Raw genomic sequence first — 24,954 nt, 5'->3', positions numbered from 1 at the left:
CCCGTCACACCAGGAAGAGCCGAGCACGCCCCGGCTGTGACGTGACGTGATTGGCTGGTTTCCTGTGTGACCGGGTCTTTAGTAGTTTGGAACCAATGAGGACGGCAGCAGTGTGGTGTTTTTTATATAACTGATAAATGAGCGATCGTAAAGAATCTGAGATCCAACAGAGTCGCTCAACAACTTCCACTTTCATTTTCTCTCCGGTTTATAATCGCGTCATTCTGTATTCCCGCCATCGTACGTTCTTAGCATTGTTTGTGGACGCTGTTTACAAAAAGGAGCACTAAAAGGCAAAATCGGCGTACGAGGAGGGTATATTTGCTTGAGACACGCCCCTTCTGACCTCTTCTTATTCGCCTGTACTTCGTGAGGTCGGTCTCATGCTTGGAGAGTCACACGCTGATCTCCACGTTCCTCCACTTCTCTCCAGGCACCTCGGGCTACTAACCAGGGTCCTCACAGAGCCTTAAAGACCCCGCCCACTTTCTTAATCCGTTTTTTTCCCACTCAGCAGACTAGCGACTGATTTTGTCATGCCTGCTAGGGGCACCCAGCCAACCGGTAGCAGAGCTGAGATTCGAACTCGGAGAGATCAGCACCTCGGCGAGAAACTGATTCACACAAAAAAAGCTAAACTAAATGTTTTATTCCATCTTAAATCTAGCGCAACGCTAAACAATAAGACATGGCGACTAGTGAGGTTTGAAGTGGTTAGCAATCACACATTTCCTCATCCTGGACTCGCCTGCCGTGACGTCGTAGCACTTCAGATTAATGAAATGGTGTTAGCTTAGCGGTTAAGGTACTAGTGGTTTAATCCCAGTCACTGCACTCTTGGGTCCCTGAGCAACAGTGAGTTGCTTTGCTAAAAGTCATAAATGGCATAAAATAAAATTCACTTTATATAAAACTGCGTGTGAGTACAGTGTCAGAGCCGTCGGTCAGCATCGTGTATTGTTTTTAAAATCAACGTCTATGCCGTGCAATATGCGCAGGGTTTAAATGCTCATCATGTGAAAGACTCCTGATCAGTGGAAGTTGTTGAGGACCTGATATAAACAGAGCTGGTGTGTTTGTGGATCTCCTGCGTCTGCATGAAACTGGAAGTGATGAAACGTTTCTGTATCCTGAGGTGGTTTAATAACAGCTGAGGTTAAAAGTTTCTATAAACGTGTGCTGACGGTTACAGAGTTTAACGATTTCTGCAACTGAAGCTTTTTCTGTGACTAAATGATTGATATTTTTTTGCCCCGCCCTGCTGCCTCGCTGCCTACTGCCTACCTGATCAGCTGCCTCAGTAGAGAGGATTCTAATAAGACATGGAGCTTATAAGGCAGATTATTTAGACGCTCTACTTATACAGAGATCACGCCAGCTAACGCCTCCCTCCGTGTATCGAAAACGTTATATCAGCATCTGAGGTGGAGGGTGGTCAAAGCCCTGCGATGGATCGGCGCCCTGTCAATTCCCGTCCATGGTAGTCCTACCTTGCACCCACGGTTTTCTGGTGAATTTGTACCCACCACGACCCTAATCAGGATTAAGAAGGTGGTTAAATGAAATGTCTCGGTGGGTAGCACTGTCGCCTCACAGCAAGAAGGTCCTGGGTTCGATCCCCAGGTGGGGCGGTCCGGGTCCTTTCTGTGTGGAGCTCCGGTTTCCTCCCACAGTACAAAAACGTGCAGTCAAGCTAATTGGAGACACTGAATTACCCTATAGGTGAATGGGTGTGTGCGTCTGCCCTGCGATGGACTGGCGCCTCATCCAGGGTGTTACTGGGTGCCTTGCGCCCATTGAAAAGCTGGAATAGGCTCCCCCACAATTATTTAATTAGTTAAATTATTCGTTCATTTATTCTGTACAGGCGCCTTGGGCTACTAATCTGGGTCCCTACACAGCGTCGAAGACTCCATTTATTTTTATAGTCCGGGCTTTTCCCACCCGGGAGACTAGTGGCCAATTTTGTGTGCTGCAATTTTGTCTGCACTGCCGATTGTACTCACTAGGGGGCGCCCAGCTGACTCTGGGAGTTCAGAATCCCAGTGTTGGTGTGCTAGTGGAATATCCCATATCTGGGCACATGACTGTATATATTAGATTTGAACCCAGATCTCTGCAGTGGTGCGCAACAGCTATAAGAAAGAGAGATATTGTTTGTTTTAGCACCGCTTTATCCTGGTCAAGGTTGCAGTGGGTCCATCTGACCTAGACAGGTCGTTTCAATCATTCAGTCACCAAAACTAATCAGTCGCAGAAATGATTAAAACCCTGAGACTGTTCTTTAAGAAGTGTGTATAAACTTTTGTCCTCAACTATCGACCCATCCGATCCCACGGACGCTTGAACGATCTCCTCAGAAGCCGCTGGCATGTAGAACTAGCATGCCACCCCAAACGCCTCCTCACGCCACAGCATGCGTCCCGCCGTCGTACCGCCGTCCTCCTCACCTCTCCTCTCTCTCGTCTCTCTGTCGCAGTGCCGTCGGCCAGCATGACCCGCCTGGCCCGGTCCCGCACGGCCTCGCTGACCAGCGGCAGCTCCCTGGACGGATCCCGCAACCGGGCGTGTGTTCACTCGGACAGCACCGAGGGCGTCGGCCAGCTCAGCCACACCATGGAGGTGTCCTGCTGAGCACGTATACGCTTCAAACACACACGCTAACGTACACCTACATATATATAACACACACACACACACACACACACACACACAGAGGGCATGAGATAGCACTAGTTCCCTTCATCTCGTGCTTCATCTGTCTGTGTGTCGATGTTCTATTAACTGTAAAATGTTGATCGATCCTCAAACTGCTGGTTTTTCCTGATCGTTCATTCATTCTCGGCTGGATAAATGGTGGTGTGTTGTTTTTTGCTCCTGTGTTTCCCCTTCTCCTCCTTCTTTACCTGCATCCTTCTCAGACTACAACTCCCATCAGCCCCTGCTCTGTGTGTTCAAATGCATCTTGTAAAATTTTGCGCTTCCATTAAAGTGGTTACAACCGTTGGAACCCTGCTGCTCGACAACCTGCCTGTATGAAGCTTGTTTTTGTTTATTGTTTTTGACTAATTTACAAGCAGCCTAAACACGTAGCGGCTGTTCAAAGAGAATATTTACAACCCCAAATCAGAAAAAGTTGGGACAGCATGGAAATGCAGATAATAAAAACACAGTTTCTTACATTGACTTTGACTTTTATTTGATTGCAGACAGGATGAACCTGAGATATTTTATTTATTAATAAACATCCATTCCTGCATTTCAGACCTGCAACACATTCCAAAAAAAGTTGGGACAGTAAAGCATTTACCACTTTGTAATGTTGCTCTTAAAAGACGTTTTGGCACTGAGGAGACCGAGTGATTTAGTGTTTCAGGATTTATTTTGTCTCGTTCTTCCTGCAAACACGTCTTAAGATGTACAACAGTATGTTTTCATTTCAAAATTCTCCACACGTTCTCTATTGGGGACAGGTCAGGACTGCAGGCAGGCCAGTCCAGTACCCGTACCCTCTTCTCCCACAGCCACGCCTTTGTAATGTGTGCAGCAGGTGGTTTTGCATCGTCTTGTTGAAAAATGCTGGACGTCCCTGGAAAAGACGACGTCTTGAAGGCAGCACATGTTGCTCTAAGATCTCAATGTACTTTTCTACATTAATGCTGCATCACAGAAGTGTAAATGACCTTGAATGGTTTAATGATATTCTGCACTGTAGAGGGAGAACATGCAAATCCCTTCCAATCTTTCTTTGAGGTTCATTGTTTTTAAACATTTGTGGACAAACTGGATCCTCTGATCCTCTGAGACTCTCAGCCTGTCCTGGATGCTGCTTTTGTACCAAACCATGATCACAATCACCTGTTCACATCACATCATTATTTAGATTTTTCACCTCATTACTAGCCCTAAATAGCCCCCGTCCCAACTTTTTTGGAATGTGTTGCAGGCCTGAAATGCAGGAATGGATGTTTATTAATAAATGAAATAAAGTTGAGCAGATAAAAGATGAAATATCTCAAGTTCATCCTGTCTGACATCAAATAAAAGTCAAAGTAAATGTAAAAAACTCTTGTGTTTTTATTTTATTTGCATTTTCCATACTGTCCCAACTTTTTCTGATTTTGGTTTGTACTTTAATTAGACTTGATATAAACTAGACTAAACAAACTCATGAGCTATTTAGGAACTATTTGTGACGTCTGAGCTCTGAAGTTTATTTAATTAGCTTTCTTGTAAATTAGAATGTAAACAGCCGTGTTGGAGCGTGGTCTCAGAAACTACTGTTGGAAAATATATAAATAAATAAATGCAGGAGGGTTAATAGCAACACAAAGAAAAGCTGGACGTGGTTTATGGGACTTCCGTGGACCATGAGCGCATGACTGTATGACAGTATGAAGGTTATATTGCTTCTACAGCCAATCAGGAGCAAGCACACCAACTCTCAGCCAATCACACAGCATTCCCAAATAAACATTAGAGAGTTTTGGGTCACATTAAGTTAAAGAGTAAAATCTTGGGGTGCCCAGTTCAAGTGGGCGGGGTCGTCAATGCTGTATAAGGACCCTGGTTAGTAGCCCGAGTCGCCGGTACAGAAGTAAAGGAACCACGGTAGTAAGAAGATTACCCGCGAGCATTCGTGCTGCTGTTACAGATCCAAGCGCAGATCAAATATCAGTGATAAAAAGAAGGTACAACCCGACACGCCCACGGATGCCATCACAGTTCGCTCTGGAACGGTTCAAAACTAGGTTCCCAAACTGGAATGGAACCAGTTCCACTTTGGTTGAGAAGGGCTATGATTCTACCTTGTTATGGGCGTGGTTTAGCCTGGGATTTGTTTAGACAATCACACCAAGCCGAACCAAACTGGAACCCTGAGCCGAGGGTTCGCGTCAAGTTGCACCAAAAATGCTGCGTTCACTGACATGTGAACCACATTTTCATCGACTTTAACAGTTTGCAAATCAGGTTATTGATAGTTAAGAATCAGGATGCCTGATATCTACTCTGTATGGCCAAAAGTACAAAAGTAACTCTATTTAATTATTTACTTTAGATGTCTTAGCCACACGCATTGCGAACAGGGGGAAAATAATAATTATAGTATTATACACTGATCAACCATAACATTAAAACCACCTCCTTCTTTCTACACTCACTGTCCATATTATCAGCTCCACTTACCATATAGAAGCACTTTGTAGTTCTACAATTACTGACTGTAGTCCATCTGTTTCTCTACATACCTTTTTAACCTGCTTTCACCCTGTTCAGTGGTCAGGACCCCCACAGGACCCCCACAGAGCAGGTATTATTTAGGTGGTGGATTATTCTCAGCACTGCAGTGACACTGACATGGTGGTGGTGTGTTAGTGTGTGTTGTGCTGGTATGAGTGGATCAGACACAGCAGCGCTGCTGGAGTTTTTAAATACCGTGTCCACTCACTGTCCACTCTATTAGACACTCCTGCCTAGTCGGTCCACCTTGTAGATGTAAAGACCTTCATCAGTGGTCACAGGACGCCGCCCACGGGGCGCTGTTGGCTGAATATTTTTGGTTGGTGGACTATTCTCAGTCCAGCAGTGACAGTGAGGTGTTTAAAAACTCCAGCAGCGCTGCTGTGTCTGATCCATTCATACCAGCACAACACACCACCACCATGTCAGTGTCACTGCAGTGCTGAGAATGATCCACCACCTAAATGATACCTGCTCTGTGGTGGTCCTGTGGGGGTCCTGACCATTAAAGAACAGCAGAGAAACAGATGGAGTACAGTCAGTAATTGTAGAACTACAAAGTGCTTCTATATGGTAAGTGGAGCTGATAAAATGGACAGTGAGTGTAGAAACAAATGAGGTGGTTTTAATGTTATGGCTGATCAGTGTGTTATAAGCCAGGCTTTGTAGTTTTGATAGAATAGGCACAATTTCCTATAGACGCACTCCAAATGGGACTGTTATAGCTACAAAGGGAGGGGGGGCATTAACAAGTTGAATGTTTTAACTAGTACAATAAGCTCAATAAATGAATAAGCTCTTTTATTTATATGATTTCCGAGGTGTGAATGTATTGTGCCATTGCTAAGTACACTAATTCAGTTAAACCGGTACCTACGGGCTCCTCCGTCCACCGAATGAGCCAATGAACTCGATCAGAATCCAGTACGGTTCACAGGAGCTGTGAATTGATTGGCTCAAACACACGGGATGCGACGCGTCCGCCGCCGCCGGGGTGTGTCCTGTTAACGTGTCTGGAAGGGGCGGGGCTTTCTGGAGCGTCGTGCTCCAAGCTCAGAATGTAGGGCAAATCCCAAACCCACTCAAATCCCGTCCCTTCAAAACTCAAGGTGCCCCGACCCTTACAGATGCCCACGGTCACCTCATAAGGGCTAATCGACTCCTCGTCCGTCTGGTTCTCCCGGAGGGTCCTGTAGGTGTGTACTTTACACCACGGTGCAGCGTGAAACCCAAATATCTGCTGCACACTGTTATGGATGGAACATGATACAATTCAAGTACCAAAAATGTCCTTCTGTGGCATTTTAAAAGCTATGATGGAGGGTATTTGCCCCCCTTGGAAGCAAATAAATAAGGTAAAGACGACTATTGTTTCGCACCTTTCATACTTTTAAAATGTAGCTTGAGTGGTCAGGGGGTGAAACGTTTGGGGCAGATGTGCAATAATTAAAAACAATTAACAGTAGTTAATTTTTTTCCATCTGACTGAGCATCAGGTTAATTCTGTCCCTCATAGATGGAAGGATCGAAGTATGTTGATCAGGAGGTGACCTGAAAAAACCTGGGGTGGCACCAAGGGTGGCCAACCAGATCCCGGGGATCTGATGGGACGTGCAACAATCAAACCAAACCTGGCAGTCAGAAGAAAGATGAATTACTGATGTTTAGGAGAGCCTACACAGACGCCTACACAGACACACGCTGATGACTGATACAAGGTTCTTCGTTGCTGGTGTACGCCTGCATGGGGGGGGCGGCTGATCACGGATGGTAGTGTAGTCCATAAGACCCCAACCCCTGGCAGGTAAAAGGAAGTGATTTGCAGCCCAGCTTGTGGACTGGACTGGGTGAAAAATTAATTCATTAAACACAACAAAAAACAACGCAAATAGAACATTTTGAGTAGAAATAACCTCATCTGTAATGTAAAGTAGTGTATTTAAACATAGGGAGCTAATTATTGGTGCTTTTTAACCCTGAAACGACCAACAAATAAAAGCAGTTTTTTCAGTCGTATTTGGGACGGAGCCTTTATTTCTTTTCTTGTTTGTGTTTGCATGCAGCTGTGTTTCATTCCCCTTCACTCGTCTGCTCGATGACACTCTTCTGTTTTCCACCACTGATCCCGGGTCAGACTTTATCACAGACGGTCTGATTCTTAGAAATGAATAAATAAATAAATAAATAAATAAAAGAAATGATGCAAACACATGACTGAACCCTCGGCCAGGACACGGAGCAAAAAATTTCATAAACGGTTGATATCAGGTATTACAACTCTCTTAATACTCTAAGAACTGCCATGCCAATTATTGTTAATGTTTTAATACACACTGATCAACCATAACATTAAAACCACCGCCTTGTTTCTACACTCACTGTCCATTTTATCAGCTCCACTTACCATATAGAAGCACTTTGTAGTTCTACAATTACTGACTGTAGTCCATCTGTTTCTCTACATGCTTTGTTAGCCCTCTTTCATGCTGTTCCTTAATGGTCAGGTCCCCCACAGGACCACCACAGAGCAGGTATTATTTAGGTGGTGGATTATTCTCAGCACTGCAGTGACACTGACATGGTGGTGGTGTGTTAGTGTGTGTTGTGCTGGTATGAGTGGATCAGACACTGCTGGAGTTATTAAACACCTCACTGTCTCTGCTGGGCTGAGAATAGTCCACCAACCAAAAATATCCAACCAACAGCGCCCCGTGGGCAGCATCCTGTGACCACTGATGAAGGTCTAGAAGATGACCGACTTTCTGTTCTGATAAAATGGACAGTGAGTGTAGAAACAAGAAGGTGGTTTTATTGTTGACAGTTTTAAAGACTAAAAGGTTCAGAAGGTTCATTCATTGTCTGTTTTACCTGTCAAGTTCACCTCACCTCATGCATCACTTTTCTGATGTAGGTCCTCGCTGTTTAACGCTTTGTGTTGTGCATGTAAACATTTTATTCTTATTCTTATTCTTATTATTCTTATTGTTATTATTGATTTTGCATTGAGCAATAAGTTATTGTGTTCTGAGAACTTGGTAGATGTATTATAGGGCTCTTCCCTGTCCGAAACAATCAGACTGATTCTCTCCTGCTTGATACTTTAAAACAAGTGTTCATGTAAAATATAAATGGATAATAAAAACGTAAATGTCTGTACTGATCATGTAACTACAATAAAATAAGAAAGACGAGTAACAACTAAGCTGTGTTCTGTCGTTCTGCTTGTGTCTGTGCTGCTTTTAGTTTGGTAGATGTAGAATGGTATTACAACAGAGCAGGGGGGCCCATACTTCTGTGGTTTGAGATTGAAGGTTGGCTTCAACAGGGCAAACGTGGGTCCAGTGAGTCCAGTGTCACAAACACCCCCATGGACAGGGTGCGTCAAACCATCACGAAGCACCACACTCTCATTTATTCACTCACTCACACATACAGTGACAATTAGAGCAGCCATTACACCTACTGGCACGTTTTCATGGGGTGTACACATGCACCTGTTCGTTGTAACCTGTAATAAATTGCATTTCTCAAAATGTCCACTAGATGGAGGTAACAAACCGCAAATTACAGAAACACTCACTCACTGTCTTAACCGCTTATCCAGTCAGGGTCGCGGGGGGTGGGGGGGGGGGGGGGGGGGGGGGGTAAGCTTTAAGGGGGTGCTGGAGCCTATCCAAGCTTTTCAATTAGCACAACACATGCCAGCACAGACCTTCTCTGTAAAGCCACTGGTGCATCTTTATACTGGTCTGCATGTTAGATGCTGCATATTAGAACCTAAAGGTTAAAAGTCTGGCATATTAGACCTCAGTGCCAGCCGAGCACCTTCTACTGTTTTAAATATGAGGGACTAAGTGATTTTTATAAAGTCTACAGAGAGAAGTCATAGTACAACATAAGGAACGTGTGTGTTTATTTATTAGCATGTTTTATTTGAAGAACAGCATATGTGTAATTAGTCGTAATCATTAATGAGTGACATGACAAAACGTAGGACCGGATGGTATTGAAATTACTGAAATACAGCATCGTATAACAGAATGTAGGCGTCGCTGTACACATAGAGCTTCCGGTCCTCTGGATTGTAATTTAGCGACTGGATGTTGGTCTGCATTTTCTTGATGGAGATCCTCAGGTCGTAGCTCTCTTTGCCCGTCTCTGTGTCGAACGAGTAGAAGATCTCCTCCTGATCTTTATCCAGGTAGCGTGTGGCATAAAGAACGCCGCATGCCACAAAAGTGTTAGTAACAGTACGCTTGTGCAGAGATGTTTGCCACGTTTGGTTCAGCGACGGCGGAATCCCTTCTGCCACCTTGCTGAGGATCACGTTGCCGAAATTTTCCGGAGTGGCGTACACGACCCAGACGCCCGATTCATCCGTAGATAAATCTAAGTCTGTGTAACCGTACGCGGCGGCCAAATGGCCGAAATTAAGCTTACTATTAAAGCCGGTGTTTGGAGGCAGCTGCACGTTGGAAATGGACTGATCGGACATGTTGAAGCGACACACGTAGGGTCCGTTGTAGCAGTTATAGTAGAGCGCGTCGTCATACATGACCACGTTAGGACCCTGAATGGTGTTTGTGGTTGGGTTTCCCGAGGCGATGACGGTGTCCACAGGACTAACGCCGACGAGCAAGGTGCTTAAACTGCTGTACCGACGCACATAATTAGCAAACACGTTACTAGAGGTCAGAGCCACCAGCCAGTATTCGTTCTCCTTCCCTGGCGCAGGTTTGGGGTCTTTACCCCAGGCGCCGTAAGCATACGAGGTTCCATGCTGAGTGAGGGTGTAAATTCTAGGGCCGGACACGTCAACCAGCTGGCCTTGTGGACAGTGTCCTACACACACACACACACACACACACACACACACACAGAGGAATGTTTATTGCTGAATTACTGGATATTACAGTAACAGTTTAAGTTTAATGGTGTAAATAGATGTACCTGGTTGAGCAGTGGGAGGCTGATCGGTGGTCTGAAGTTCATGTTGACACTCGGCTAATTCTCTCCTAATGCGCTGGTTCTCTAGTTGTTTTCTCACTACGTGTAAGTGATCGAAGCTCTCCAGCTCCTGCATGTCCTCCATCATGGATTGCAACTTCAATCCAGACAAATAAAAAGACACAACAATTAGAAGAGGACCATTCTGTCAATGTGCCCCCTTGCCGATCTCCACGGCAGGAGGGAGGGACTGCGTGTAATGAAATAATAATCAAAACTGAAAACAAAGTTGAAACACAGGCATGAGTAGGAGGCACGGGTCAAGCACATCAAACATGGAACTAGAATCATGTTTCTACACTCACTGTCCATTTTATCAGCTCCACTTACCATATATTGTAGTTCTACAATTACTGACTGTAGTCCATCTGTTTCTCTACATGCTTTGTTACCCCCTTTGTGTTGTGCTGGTATGAGTGGATCAGACACAGCAGCGCTGCTGGAGTTTTTAAACACCTCACTGTCACTGCCGGACTGAGAATAGTCCACCAATTAAAAACATCAAGCCAACAGCGCCCCGTGGGCAGCGTCCTGTGACCACTGATGAAGGTCTAGAAGATGACCGACTCAAACAGCAGCAATAGATGAGCGATCATCTCCGACTTTACATCTACAAGGTGGACCGACTAGGTAGGAGTGTCTAATAGAGTGGACAGTGAGTGGACATGGTATTTAAAAACTCCAGCAGCGCTGCTGTGTCTGATCCACTCATACCAGCACAACACACACTAACACACCACCACCATGTCAGTGTCACTGCAGTGCTGAGAATCATCCACCACCTAAACAATACCTGCTCTGTGGTGGTCCTGTGGTCCTGACCATTGAAGAACAGCATGAAAGCAGGTTAACACAGTATGTAGAGAAACAGATGGACTACAGTCAGTAATTGTAGAACTACAAAGTGCTTCTATATGGTAAGTGGAGCTGATAAAATGGACAGTGAGTGTAGACAGAAGGAGGTGGTTTTAATGTTATGGCTGATCAGTTCTCCAGAGTATCCTGTCTTCTCTTTGTTCCTCTTATTGTGCCCATCCATCTAGTTGCTGGTCATCCTCCAGCTCTTTCAAGCATTGGTTCAGTGCTTCAGTTTGGTTATCAAGCCTTTGAGTGAGACATTGGGTTTGCTTTGGTCCAGCGAGTACAGCTGACACCTACCTGTCATCATGTACATGTATGGCATTTAGCAGACGCTTTTATCCAAAATGATTTACAGTTGTGATCAGGTACATTTTGACCAACTGAGGGTTAAGGGTCTTTCTCAGTGGCCCAACAGTGGCAATGTGTTGGTGGTGGGGCTTGAACTGGCAACTTTTGACCAGTAGTTCACTAACAGCTGAGCTACCACTGCCCATACACCCAAACACCTATATAAATATAAATAAATGTATGTATTGTAGTAATAGCATGTAGGAACGGTGCTATTTTAATAATTCACCTCGGTGCTGGTGCTCTCACTGAGCTGCTGATATAATAAAGTATGTGGACGGAGTGTAGTGATGGTGAGGTGGTGTTTTTCACCTTGGTGCTGGTGCTCTCACTGAGCTGCTGATATAATAAAGTATGTGGACGGAGTGTAGTGATGGTGAGGTGGTGTTTTTCACCTTGATGCTGGTGCTCTCACTGAGCTGCTGGTGAGAACCGAGACTCCGGTTCAGTTTCAACATGAGCTCCAGAACCTCGGCGACTTCCAGTTCGATGACACGCAGTGACACGGCTCCGTACAGATCACCGTCGTCCTCTATCTCCAGCGCAGATACGCTCTCCGCCAGCTGCTCCAGCCGCCGCTGAACCCCCAACGTTAACACGTCCACCTCCAGCATCTGGGAGGAACATAGAGAGAGAGAAACGAAGGATGTTCCCGAATGAATTGGTGGATGGAAATAAATCGTTGTAATAAATCTATAGGAATTAAACACTAATTAGAAGGTGTGTTAAATTTTGTTACATGCAATAGATCAGTGGTCCCCAACCAGCAGGCCGCGGACCGGTATTGGAATATGCGGTGTCCTGTAGGTGTTATTGTCCCCAATCACCACTAGGTGGGAGTAGCGTCTCGTTGCGGCGGAAAAAGCTCAGGATTCACACAGATTTTCTATTCTATAGTTATTCTATTTTAAATCCTCCTGCTGGTTTGTGAAATTATATCTTATATAAAACCGGTCCATGGTGCAAAAAAGGCTGGGGACCACTGCAATAGATAATATCTGACAGAAGGTAATATACAACAGCACAATCTGTGATTTGTTAATTCTAACAGTAGATGTAAAAGAAATGTCTTTACTGATCAACTTCACTGTATCTTGTTAATATAAACACATTTTAAATTGAATGCACCACGATCCAAAACAAGTTGGGACAGAAGCAAAATAATAGTGAAAAGTTCATAGACTATCTGCTAAAGTTCATTAGTTTTTGTCAAATGTCATGAGAGAATCAGACGACCACGCCCTGTTGAGGAGCTGAAGTCTCGTATAGAGCAAGAACGGAGAAGAATTCCACTCGCAAACTTCAACAGTCAGTGTCGTCAGTTCCCAAAGCATTAAAAAGTGAAATTAATTGGAATGCTACCGGAACACGGTAATCAAATCAAATTTGTATGATTAGTATATTATATATTACATATCTCATATGACCATATTTACTGCAATGACACTTTTTTATATTATATTACATACTACATCTTTTTATTCTATTTATTTAATTACATAGTGTTGTACAACATTACGTCTGTACTTTAATATGTTTGTACTTTAATAATTTTTGCTTTAATACAACATGAGCTTCTGTAATAACTGTTTTCCCCTATGGGATTAATAAAGTGATCTGTCTGTCTATCTGTCTGTCTGTCTGTCTATCTATCTATCTATCTAATCAAATTTGTCATTAAACATCTTTTCTTTCTACTTTTGTAAAGATTTAAAAGAATGAACACATTGCAGATTCTTTGTTTATTGAATTTTCAAAATGTCCCAACTTTATTATAAATGAGGTATGTAGGTTAAAGACTGTCCAAGACTAACCTACAGCCTTGTTAAACTCGATAGATGCTGCCTAATCATTAGTAAGAATTAGCCAATATTTGAGAAATAAATAATCAATTACAGGTCATCAGTGACTTAATTTGCAAGTGTAGGTAACTCTTCACATTAGGCATCACACATTAATTATAAACAGTAATTCAGTGTGTATTTGTGTGTTATTTGAATGTAAACCTTTACGTATAAAAGCTGAAGTACACACCTGACCTGAGCTGATGCTCCGGTTGCATTTGGATGCGTCGGTGTGGATGGACTCGAGCTTCTGAGCAGGAAAAGGTTTCTCCGAGTTCTTCAGCTTACACACACAACCCTTTCCTCTCACACACTGCAGAGAACCAAAACCATCACGTCACCACCAATCAATCGTTTAGATTTACGTTTTCTTCATTTGTACCCTGTCAGAATTCGGATGAGCACAGCCGTGTTCCTCTTACCTGAGAGAAAAGCGCGAATAAAAACACCACCAGCAGCTCAGACGACTTCATGCTGGAGACGCTGCAGCTTCATAAGAGAACTTCAGAGTCTCCGGGTGGTTTTAAATCAAGACCCTCCTCCCATCCCATCCCAGCAACATCAAACTCCTCTAACAAACATCTCCAGTTCTGCTGACCTGCACGTAGCAGATGTGAATTGTAGAAGTGAAAGAATGGAATTTCTCTTGTTGCTGATGTTTTGGGAGGAGTGACCATGAAGATGAGGATGCGGGAAAATTCGGAGATGTTTGCACAATTCTAACACGATTAGCGTGAGGATGGTGAAACCTAAATGGCACGTTTCAGACATGGACACTTCTCTTATTTCTTCTTCTTCCTCATTTTGAATCCTTCCTACATTTTCCTTCCACATTCTTCACTACACACGGACTTATTTTTAACCTATAACCTAATAACTTGTAACCTATTACAATCCAAGCAATCGAGGGTAAAGGGCCTTTGCTCAGGGGCCCAACAGTGGCAAATGTTGCTGGTGGGGCTTGAACCAGCGACCCGCCGATCACTAGTCCAGCAGCATCTCTGCTGAGCTACCACTTGTTGTATAATACTGCAATACAGAATACTACAATACAGAATACTACAATACACAATACTACAATACAGAATACTACAGTACAGAATACTACAATACTGAATACTACAATACAGAATACTACAATACAGAATACTACAGTACAGAATACTACAATACTGAATACTACAATACAGAATACTACAATACAGAACACTACAGTACAGAATACTACAATACAGAATACTGCAATACTACAGTACAGAATACTACAATACAGAATACTACAATACAGAATACTACAATACTACAGTACAGAATACTACAATACAGAATACTACAATACAGAATACTACAATACTACAGTACAGATTACTACAATACAGAATACTACAGTACAGAATACTACAATACAGAATACTACAATACTACAGTACAGATTACTACAATACAGAATACTACAGTACAGAATACTACAATACTGAATACTACAATACAGAATACTACAATACTACAATACAGAATACTACAATACAGAAAACTACAATACAGAATACTACAGTACAGAATACTACAATACAGAATACTACAATACTGAATACTACAATACAGAATACTACAATACAGAAAACTACAATACAGAATACTACAATACTGAATACTACAATACAGAATACTACAATACTACAATACAGAATACTACAATACAGAAAACTACAATACAGAATACTACAGTACAGAATACTACAATACAGAATACTACAATACTGAATACTACAATACAGAATACTACAATACAGAATACTACAATGCACAATACTACAGTACAGAATACTACAGTACAGACTACTACAATACAGAATACTACAGTACAGAATACTACAATACACAATACTACAATACAGAAAACTACCAAATTAAATACAGAATACTACAATACAGAATACTGCAATACAGAATACTACAATACAGAATACTACAGTACAGAATACTACAATACAGAATACTGCAATACAGAATACTGCAATACAGAATACTACAATACTGAATACTACAATACAGAATACTACAATACAGAATACTGCAATACAGAATACTACAATACTGAATACTACAATACAGAATACTGCAATACAGAATACTACAATACTGAATACTACAGTACAGAATACTACAGTACAGAATACTACAATACTGAATACCACAATACAGAATACTGCAATACAGAATACTACAATACAGAATACTGCAATACAGAATACTACAATACAGAATACTACAATACAGAATACTACAATACAGAATACTACAGTACAGAATACTACAATACTGAATACCACAATACAGAATACTGCAATACAGAATACTACAATACAGAATACTGCAATACAGAATACTACAATACAGAATACTACAATACAGAATACTACAATACTGAATACTACAGTACAGAATACTACAGTACAGAATACTACAATACTGAATACCACAATACAGAATACTGCAATACAGAATACTACAATACAGAATACTGCAATACAGAATACTACAATACAGAATACTACAATACTGAATACTACAGTACAGAATACTACAGTACAGAATACTACAATACTGAATACCACAACACAGAATACTGCAATACAGAATACTACAATACAGAATACTACAATACAGAATACTGCAATACAGAATACTACAATACAGAATACTACAATACAGAATACTACAATACTGAATACTACAGTACAGAATACTACAGTACAGAATACTACAATACTGAATACCACAATACAGAATACTGCAATACAGAATACTACAATACAGAATACTACAATACAGAATACTACAATACAGAATACTGCAGTACAAAATACTACAATACAGAATACTACAGTACACTATATCATAATACACAATACTGAATACCACAATACAGAATACTACAATACTGAATACTACAATACTAAATACCACAACACAGAACACCACAGTATGCAAGAACATAATGGGAATATTCTCTTATTCTCAAACACCTGAGAACCAAATTCTCACCTTAAATCTACTCAGAAATGATTGTCTGTGTGTGTCTGTCTGTGTGTGTGTGTGTGTGTGTGTGTGTGTGTGTGTGTGTGTGTGTGTCGGTGGGGGTAGCCATCAAACAGCCTAGACACTGGAAGGTGCACTTGTCAGTGCACTCTCAATGCTGTTCCTAAGCCCAGATCAAAATAAGGAGGGTTGCTCCAGAAACAATTTGCTGTGGCAGCACCTTCAAGAATTTCCCTCAACCCTCAAGTTCCTTTGTGGAAATTCTTCTAAATGAACCCAAATTATTAGTCATGTGAAAGAAAGTCATTTCGACATCTGTGTGTTGGGACGGTGTGTGTGTGTGTGTGTGTGTGTGTGTGTGTGTGTGTGTGATTATAAAGACACTTGCAGTAGTTGAGACTCAGTGTGTCACTGTTCCATCATGATCCTGCTCGTGTTGCTTCTCGTCACCTCTGTAAGTACTGATGTGTCACTTTTTATCCAAAACCTCCATAACGCTCTTATAAATAATTACAATAGATAAATAAATACAGAGTTTTAACATGAATCTACAGGACTGATGGAATTAATGCACATGTAGTTTAAAATGTTTTAAATAAAAGCTTTATTTGTAAGAGATATTCAGACTGCATTGCTTTAGATGTGGACTGCTTCTCAGTCTGGGTGCTGGACTGAGCTGCACTAGTTTATACTTTAATTCTATTATTATATAGTAAAAGTGGCTGCTAATAAAAAGCCTAAATAAAACTAAACTGGGTGTGGTGAAAATCCTAAAATGTGCAGAGCCAGAACTAAATACAGTCTGATAATAATAATAATAATAATAATAATAATAATTGTATTGTTTTATAATAAGTAATAATGATAAAAATAATTAAATGTATTTTATTAATGTTATTAATAATAATAAAATTATTAACTAGAATAAATAATAATAATAAAATGTAATAATGATAATAAAATAATAATAAAGACTGTAAAAGTAAAATGATAATAATACCAAATATATTAATATATATGTATATATCAATTTATAGATAAATAATTATTTATTATATAATAAATAAAATAGATTACTGTTATTATTATTATTATTATTTTTATTTAGTACTATTATTATCATCTTTATTTTATTATAATATATTTTATTATATATTTTGCTACTGTATTATTGTTATTTTTATTATTTTGTATTATTATATGTTTATTTATTAATATGTAATAACTAATTATATTTTGTTATTATTATTATTTTATTATTATTTAGTTTTATTTCATTTTATTATTATCATTATTATTATATGTTATTATTATTATATTATTATTATTATTTTATTATTATTATCATTATTATTATTTTATTTTATTATTACTATTATTATATTACATTATTATTTATTATTTTATTATTATTGTTATTTTAATTATTATCATTATTTGATAAATCAATATTGATTACATATTTAATTTCTGGCACCTAAAATCAGTTTTTCTTTGATGTTGGTGGCAGGAAGGTGCTCGTGCTCGTGCTCAGAGGTTTCAGGGTGAAGAGATAAATGGTTCATGTGTGTGTGATGTGAACACCAGCGCATTCGCTTTTCCTGTCACCAGGTACGAGGCCGTCACACAACTGCTGCAGAGCTGTGAAGATTCAGTCAACAAACTCCACACACAGGTCAGATACACTCCACACACACTCCACACACTCCACACACTCCACACACAGGTCAGATACACTCCACACACACCACACACTCCACACACAGGTCAGATACACTCCACACACACCACACACAGGTCAGATACACTCCACACACAGGCCAGATACACTCCACACACTCCACACACAGGTCAGATACACTCCACACACTCCACACACAGGTCAGATACACTCCACACAGTCCACACACACTCCACACACAGGTCAGATACACTCCACACACACACCACACACTCCACTTTTAATTTTTCCTTATGTAAAGCACTTTGAATTGCCACTGTGTATGAAAGGTGCTATACAAATAAACTTGCCTTGCCTTGCCTCCACACACAGGTCAGATACACTCCACACACACCACACACTCCACACACACTCCACACACAGGTCAGATACACTCCACACACCACACACTCCACACACACTCCACACACAGGTCAGATACACTCCACACACACCACACACTCCACACACACTCCACACACAGGTCAGATACACTCCACACACACAACACACTCCACACACACTCCACACACAGGTCAGATACACTCCACACACACCACACACTCCACACACACTCCACACACAGGTCAGATACACTCCACACACACCACACACTCCAAACACAGGTCAGATACACTCCACACACACCACACACTCCACACACACTCCACACACAGGTCAGATACACTCCACACACACCACAAACTCCACACACACTCCACACACAGGTCAGATACACTCCACACACACCACACACTCCACACACACTCCACACACAGGTCAGATACACTCCACACACACACCACACACTCCACACACACTCCACACACAGGTCAGATACACTCCACACACACCACACACTCCACACACACTCCACACACAGGTCAGATACACTCCACACACACCACACACTCCACACACAGGTCAGATACACTCCACACACTCCACACACTCCACACACAGGTCAGATACACTCCACACACACCACACACTCCACACACAGGTCAGATACACTCCACACACACCACACACTCCACACACAGGTCAGATACACTCCACACACACTCCACACACACGTCAGATACACTCCACACACACCACACACTCCACACACAGGTCAGATACACTCCACACACACTCCACACACAGGTTAGATACACTCCACACACACACCACACACTCCACACACAGGTCAGATACACTCCACACACACTCCACACACACGTCAGATACACTCCACACACACCACACACTCCACACACTCCACACACAGGTCAGATACACTCCACACACACCACACACTCCACACAGGTCAGATACACTCCACACACTCCACACACACTCCACACACAGGTCAGATACACTCCACACACACCACACACTCCACACACACTCCACACAGTCCACACACATTCCACACACAGGTCAGATACACTCCACACACAGGTCAGATACACTCCACAGACACCACACACTCCACACACAGGTCAGATACACTCCACACACACCACACACTCCACACACAGGTCAGATACACTCCACACACACTCCACACACAGGTCAGATACACTCCACACACACTCCACACACACGTCAGATACACTCCACACACACTCCAAATTAACTCTGACTTTTGACCTCCAGACATCGGTGGCTTTTACGAAGCTTCCTCAGATGGAGGCCACCCTGGAGAACGTGACGGCACGGCTGCAGAGGTTCCAGTACCTTAAAACCAACGGCCTGTACACCGGCCTGCACCTAAAAGAGCTCAGCGAGGAGCTCCAGCAGCTCCAGCACACCATCAACACTGCACATCTGGAAACGCCTGGAGCTGAGACACAGAAGATTCACACAGAGGTTCGTGGACGTTACAGAAACGTGATGGTGAACTTAAAGGCGTGGCCCTGGGTGTTTAATGGCGTTTCTTGTTGGCATTTTGCTGTCAATTTAGTCAGTGGACGATGGTGGCGCACCAGAGCTGTTAGCTGCTGCCAGTTTGATTTGGTTTGCAGCTTACTGGTGGATTGAGTAGCTGGCCGGGTTGCTTTCAGTGTTCTTTCGTTTCTACATCAGTATTTGTTAGTTTTTTGTGTTTTTCTATTTTGGTTGTGCTTTATGGTTTTAATATTTTTAAGTTTTATTATTTTCTTCATTTATTCATTTTTCCTCTTCTGTCTTTTAGCCACATTATTGTTTTGCCTAAATTAAGCATCTTGCAACTTGGTTCACCCTGGAATCTGTCGACATGCTTCCAGTTTTATTATTTATGCGTTTTTCTCCCCTTTTCTCCCAATTTAATGTAGTCAATTCTTCCTCCGCTGCTGGAGACTCTGGTTGTGTCTGAGGAGGGTGCGCAGTCCACTGACCCCTTCTTATTTGCGCATGGAGAGCCACGCCCTGGTCTCTGCGCTCCTCCACTTTCCGCTGCTTACCAGGGTCCTTACACAGCGTGCCTCCTTTCAGTCCAGTCTTCTCCCACCTGACAGACTTTTAATGGCCAAATTTGTCTGCCTCAGGCACTGCCAATTATACTCGCTAGAGTGCGCCCAGCCGACCAGTAGCAGAGCTGTTCGGCCCTGGCTTTATTTTTGAACTTATCCTAGCCTGTCTAGTTCCTCTTTCAGTTCCTACTATTACGTTTACTAGTACCTCATGTTTTATTGCAAATAAATAACAATTGCCATGGTGGATTGCTAAAGCTTGTGGGTTGGATCTAGAATTCACACAGATATTTTGTGTTTTAGTGGATTGAAACAGTGTGTAAGACACTAGGCAGAGTTCCCTTAAACAGGATTAGAAAGAAACCTTAGAAGGAACGAAGCTCTGAAAAGAAATCCATCCTCCCCTCAGCGACCCACATAAATCGTACTTATATCTGTGTCTCAGTTGCAGACGTTGCAGAAGGAAGTGGACACGATGCACAAGGACGACATCCTCAACCTGGAAACCATGAAGGAGAAGCTGCGGTCATTAAGTAACCGTGTCCAGACCTGCAGGACCATCCCACATGACTTCAGGAGTAAGTGGACTTAGGTTTGACCCTTCACCTGACAGTGAGGTGTGTTTTACAGGAATCACGTCAAGTGTGGCAGAAAACCTGAGCAGGAACCTCCAGTGGACTAGTGAGCAAAAAGTTTTAACAGGCAAATAAAATATGAACTTGTACACAAATGCCCCCTTGTGGAGGCTTTACTTTACACATTGTAAACCACAGTGGGACCAGATTGCCACAGTTTAAATTCATTATGTATATACACTGATCAGGCATAACATTATGACCACCTCCTTGTTTCTACACTCACTGTACATTTTATCAGCTTCACTTACCATATAGAAGCATTGTAGTTCTACAATTACTGACTGTAGTCCATCTGTTTCTCTACATACTTTTTAAACCTGCTTTCACCCTGTTCTTCAATGGTCAGGACCCCCACAGGACCACCACAGAGCAGGTATTATTTAATTGGTGGATCAGCAATGCAGTGAAGCTGACATGGTGCTGGTGTGTTAGTGTGTGTTGTGCATGTATGAGACAGTGAGTGTAGAAACCAGTAGGTGGTTTTAATGTTATGACTCATGGGTGTATTTGTATATAAGTTGTTTTGACTAGTACCCATACCATAAATATTTAGTGCACCAGTATTTACGTATGTCTCATTTCCTCACAGGCTCTTGTTCTCAGCGTGTGATGAGAAACATCAGTGCACCAATCATCACCAAACTAAACCCCTTCAGCAAGTCCTTCATTTCTGGAGCCTGGGGTCACGACAGACATGACAGGGAGGAAACATACTGGATCCAACCTCTGGCAAACGGGCACAGGCAGGGCATCACCATCCGCTTCTATAGCACTTACGAGGACTTTATGGCTGGCAGGAATCACAGGGATGAAAATTTGGCTAACTCGTACACCCACGATGACGCGATTCAGGGCTCGGGGAGCGTTATGTACAGCGACGTCTTGTATTATCAGTGCTATAACAAGGACGAACTTTGCAGATTCGATGTGAAGACCAAAAAAATCCAGCGCATCAAGCTTCCTGGTGCTGGAATCAATAACAAATTTCCCTACTGCTACTACAGCTGCCGTGAGTGGACGGACATCAGCCTCTCCGCTGATCGCAAGGGGTTGTGGGTGATCTACGCCACGGAGGCTAACCACGGGAACTTGGTTGTGAGTCGAGTGGACGTAGAAGACTTTAATGTGACCCACACGTGGAAGACCCGTCTGTTTAAACGCTCGGTGACCCACGCCTTTATGGTGTGTGGGGTGATGTACGCCACGCGTTATGTGGACACCTATAAAGAAGAAGTGTTTTACGCCTTCGACACGAGCACAGGAGCGGAAGATAACACGCTCTCGCTTCCTCTGGAGAAAGTGGCACGTGGCGTGGCCAACCTTCACTATAACTCCAATGATATGAAGCTCTATATGTACAACGATGGCTACCTGCTCGCCTATAATGCTTACTTTTAGATAGTTTATGAGTGATAGAGGTACAAAAAAAATAAAAATAGCATTTTAATAGCATGTCCATGAATGTTTTGAAAGCTCTTGAATGTTTGAAAGGTTCATTTTCTCAATAACAGACTTCATCTCCACCGATTCACTGAGCTCAGAATTCACTGCCGGTCAGATTAACATTCCATTGTTGTACCAGCAGATGTCGCTATAAATGTAAATGTAATTTTACTATATGGTGACATCTGCTGGTGAAGCGCTGTAATTGCATGTCTTATTTTGCTCGCTTTGCTGCATGTGCCTCATTAATTAAACACAATAATGAATAAATAAATAAATAATTAAGTAAAAATATTTTGTTGTCATGCGTGGAGAATATTTAAAATATTGAGTGGATCAATGTACTGACATTTATATGAATCAAATACATACAGTTAAAGCGAGTTAAAGCGAAAGAAAACACACCCACAGATGCAATGTAAATCATTCATTTCATCCTTAGTAAACTGAGCAGAATATGTCATTTGTTGACTTTCTACTTATTATGTCATATTATTAAATACAAATAAAACAAATAAATATAAATAAAAGCTTTCTCCCGTTCGTTGCTGTACAATAGAACTTACACAACCTCATCCAAACAGCAGGGGGCAGCAGCAAGTCGCTTCATTCAAATTCGCTAGAATGAAAGGAGTTAAATGGAGTGTGTGTGTGTGTATGTGTGTGTGTGTGTGTGTGTGTGTGTGTGTTTCCACGTGGCTAAAAGACTCCACTGAAGAAAAAGCTCTATAAGGAAACTTCAGTGTCCTGCACAGAGCCCTGACCTCAGCCCCACTCAACAGCTCTGGAATGAACCAGAACTTTTACCACCATCAGTGCCCAACCATACGAATGCTGACTGAGTGGGCACAAATTCCCACACACAGACATACTCCAAAGTCTTGTGAGAAGCTTTTCAGAAGAGCGGTTGTTGTTCTACATGAAAATATCACTTAACAGTTGTTCTATTTAGATAGCATTTGTTTTAGAATTGGGACGTCCAACAAGCTCATGGTCAAGTGTCCAAATACTTTTGGACATGACGTGTAGCTTCTATATCCTCTATCATCAACTAAACACTAAAGATGCTGCTTCATAGTATTTATAGTAACTTGCTGAATAGAGAGAAATGAGAGGGTAGTGGTGTGTGTGTGTGTGTGTGTGTGTGTGTGTGTGTGTGTGTGTGTGAGGCTGCCATGTGGAACCCATTGGTACTAAAGCAGAGGGCAGTTAAAGAGAGGCTGTGGGAAGATAAAAAGGGAGAAGAACGTTCAGGCTGGCAGGAGGACTGAGAGCAGAAATCTGTTCAGGATCCAGCAGCTCCTTCCCTAAAGCGCCGTGAGCACAACTGTGAACAGTGCACACTGCACAACTCAACACTAAACAACTCAACACTACACTACACAACTCAACACTGCACAACTGTGAACAACTCACAACGCTACACTGTATACTGCACAACTCAAAACTGCACGACTCAACACTGTACAACACAACACTGCACTACTCACCACTGCACTACACAACTCAACACCGCACAACTGTGAACAGTGTACACTGCACAACTCAACACTGCACAACTCAACACTGCACTACTCAACACTACACTACACAACTCAACACAACTTAACACTGCACAACTGTGAACGACTCACAACTGTACAGTGCACACTGCACACACTGCACAACTCAACACTGCACTACTCAACGCTTACAAATCAACACTGCACTACTTAACACAATTCAACACTGCACAACTCAACACTGCACAACTCAACATTGCACTACTCAACAATACTCAACACTGTACAACACAACTCGACACTGCACTACTCAAGATAACTCACCACTGCACTACTCAACTGAACATAACTCAACACTGCACAACTCAACACTCACAACGCTCACAACTCAACACTGCACAACTCAACACTCACAACTGTACAGTGCACACTGCACAACTCAAAATTGCACAACTCACCACTGCACGACTGTACAGTGCACACTGCACAACTCAACACTCACAACGCTCGCAACTCAACACTGCACAACTCAACACTCACAACTGTTCTGTGCACACTGCACAACACTACACTACTCAACACAACTCAACACAACATTTGTAACTATCACGATGCACTGGTCTCACTCTACACAATCCGTCACACACTGTATGACCTGTCTTACACACGTCTCAGGCTGCGTGACCCGTCTCACACTACAAAATCTGTCTCATGTTTGGGGTCGTTTTCTTGTTCCAGGTCCAGGTTTTTACCTGAAGAGATTCAATTATTCCTCTCGTATGTTAAAATGTGTAAAAGAGGGAAACATTTTACAGGGTTAATTTTCATTTCAGCTTAAATAGAACTTTTGCCGAGGTTGCCTGGGGT

The 24,954-nt window shown here is 42.2% G+C and overlaps 3 protein-coding genes across 9 annotated transcripts in view; 2 read left to right on the top strand and 1 right to left on the bottom strand.

Annotated features, from left to right (window-relative positions):
• The window catches only part of ndrg4 (NDRG family member 4), a 40,333-nt gene extending 37,307 nt beyond the window's left edge, over positions 1-3,026 (top strand). For all 7 annotated transcript variants that reach the window (XM_063000333.1, XM_063000332.1, XM_063000335.1 and 4 more), the window contains one exon: positions 2,480-3,026. In XM_063000333.1, coding sequence (XP_062856403.1) covers positions 2,480-2,634 — 155 coding nt within the window. In that variant the 3' untranslated portion in view covers positions 2,635-3,026. The remainder of the gene's footprint in view (positions 1-2,479) is intronic.
• A 6,131-nt stretch (positions 3,027-9,157) lies between these two features.
• LOC134318763 (olfactomedin-4-like) lies at positions 9,158-13,787 on the bottom strand. Its single transcript, XM_062999693.1, has 5 exons — positions 13,724-13,787; positions 13,492-13,614; positions 11,853-12,071; positions 10,192-10,345; positions 9,158-10,083 (listed from the first exon to the last, which is right to left on the bottom strand). Exons 1-5 carry the CDS (start codon positions 13,772-13,774, stop codon positions 9,254-9,256), a joined length of 1,377 nt encoding a protein of 458 aa, XP_062855763.1. The 5' UTR covers positions 13,775-13,787; the 3' UTR covers positions 9,158-9,253.
• A 2,977-nt stretch (positions 13,788-16,764) lies between these two features.
• LOC134319642 (olfactomedin-like) lies at positions 16,765-22,835 on the top strand. Its single transcript, XM_063000936.1, has 5 exons — positions 16,765-16,797; positions 17,854-18,018; positions 19,708-19,920; positions 20,950-21,082; positions 21,732-22,835. The coding sequence occupies exons 1-5, from the start codon at positions 16,765-16,767 to the stop codon at positions 22,538-22,540; spliced, it is 1,353 nt and encodes a 450-aa protein (XP_062857006.1). The 3' UTR covers positions 22,541-22,835.
• The last annotated feature ends 2,119 nt before the right edge of the window (positions 22,836-24,954 follow it).

The sequence above is a fragment of the Trichomycterus rosablanca genome, chromosome 8 (assembly GCF_030014385.1).
Source record: "Trichomycterus rosablanca isolate fTriRos1 chromosome 8, fTriRos1.hap1, whole genome shotgun sequence".
Taxonomy (NCBI): Eukaryota; Metazoa; Chordata; class Actinopteri; order Siluriformes; family Trichomycteridae; genus Trichomycterus; species Trichomycterus rosablanca.
Note: the sequence above shows the minus strand (reverse complement) of the source record. Positions and strands in the feature narration are given on the sequence as shown.

What these genes read in the sequence shown, in the direction of transcription:
- LOC134318763 (XM_062999693.1), bottom strand. Translation starts at nt 13,774, where the DNA reads ATGAAGTCGTCTGAGCTGCTGGTGGTGTTTTTATTCGCGCTTTTCTCT. An exon ending in TATTCGCGCTTTTCTCTCAG is followed by an intron (nt 13,615 to 13,723) that starts GTAAGAGGAACA and finishes GGTTCTCTGCAG; the next exon opens with TGTGTGAGAGGAAAGGGTTG. An exon ending in GCCTCCCACTGCTCAACCAG is followed by an intron (nt 10,084 to 10,191) that starts GTACATCTATTT and finishes GTGTGTGTGTAG; the next exon opens with GACACTGTCCACAAGGCCAG.
- LOC134319642 (XM_063000936.1), top strand. Translation starts at nt 16,765, where the DNA reads ATGATCCTGCTCGTGTTGCTTCTCGTCACCTCT. An exon ending in TCAACAAACTCCACACACAG is followed by an intron (nt 18,019 to 19,707) that starts GTCAGATACACT and finishes TTTGACCTCCAG; the next exon opens with ACATCGGTGGCTTTTACGAA. An exon ending in CACAGAAGATTCACACAGAG is followed by an intron (nt 19,921 to 20,949) that starts GTTCGTGGACGT and finishes TCTGTGTCTCAG; the next exon opens with TTGCAGACGTTGCAGAAGGA.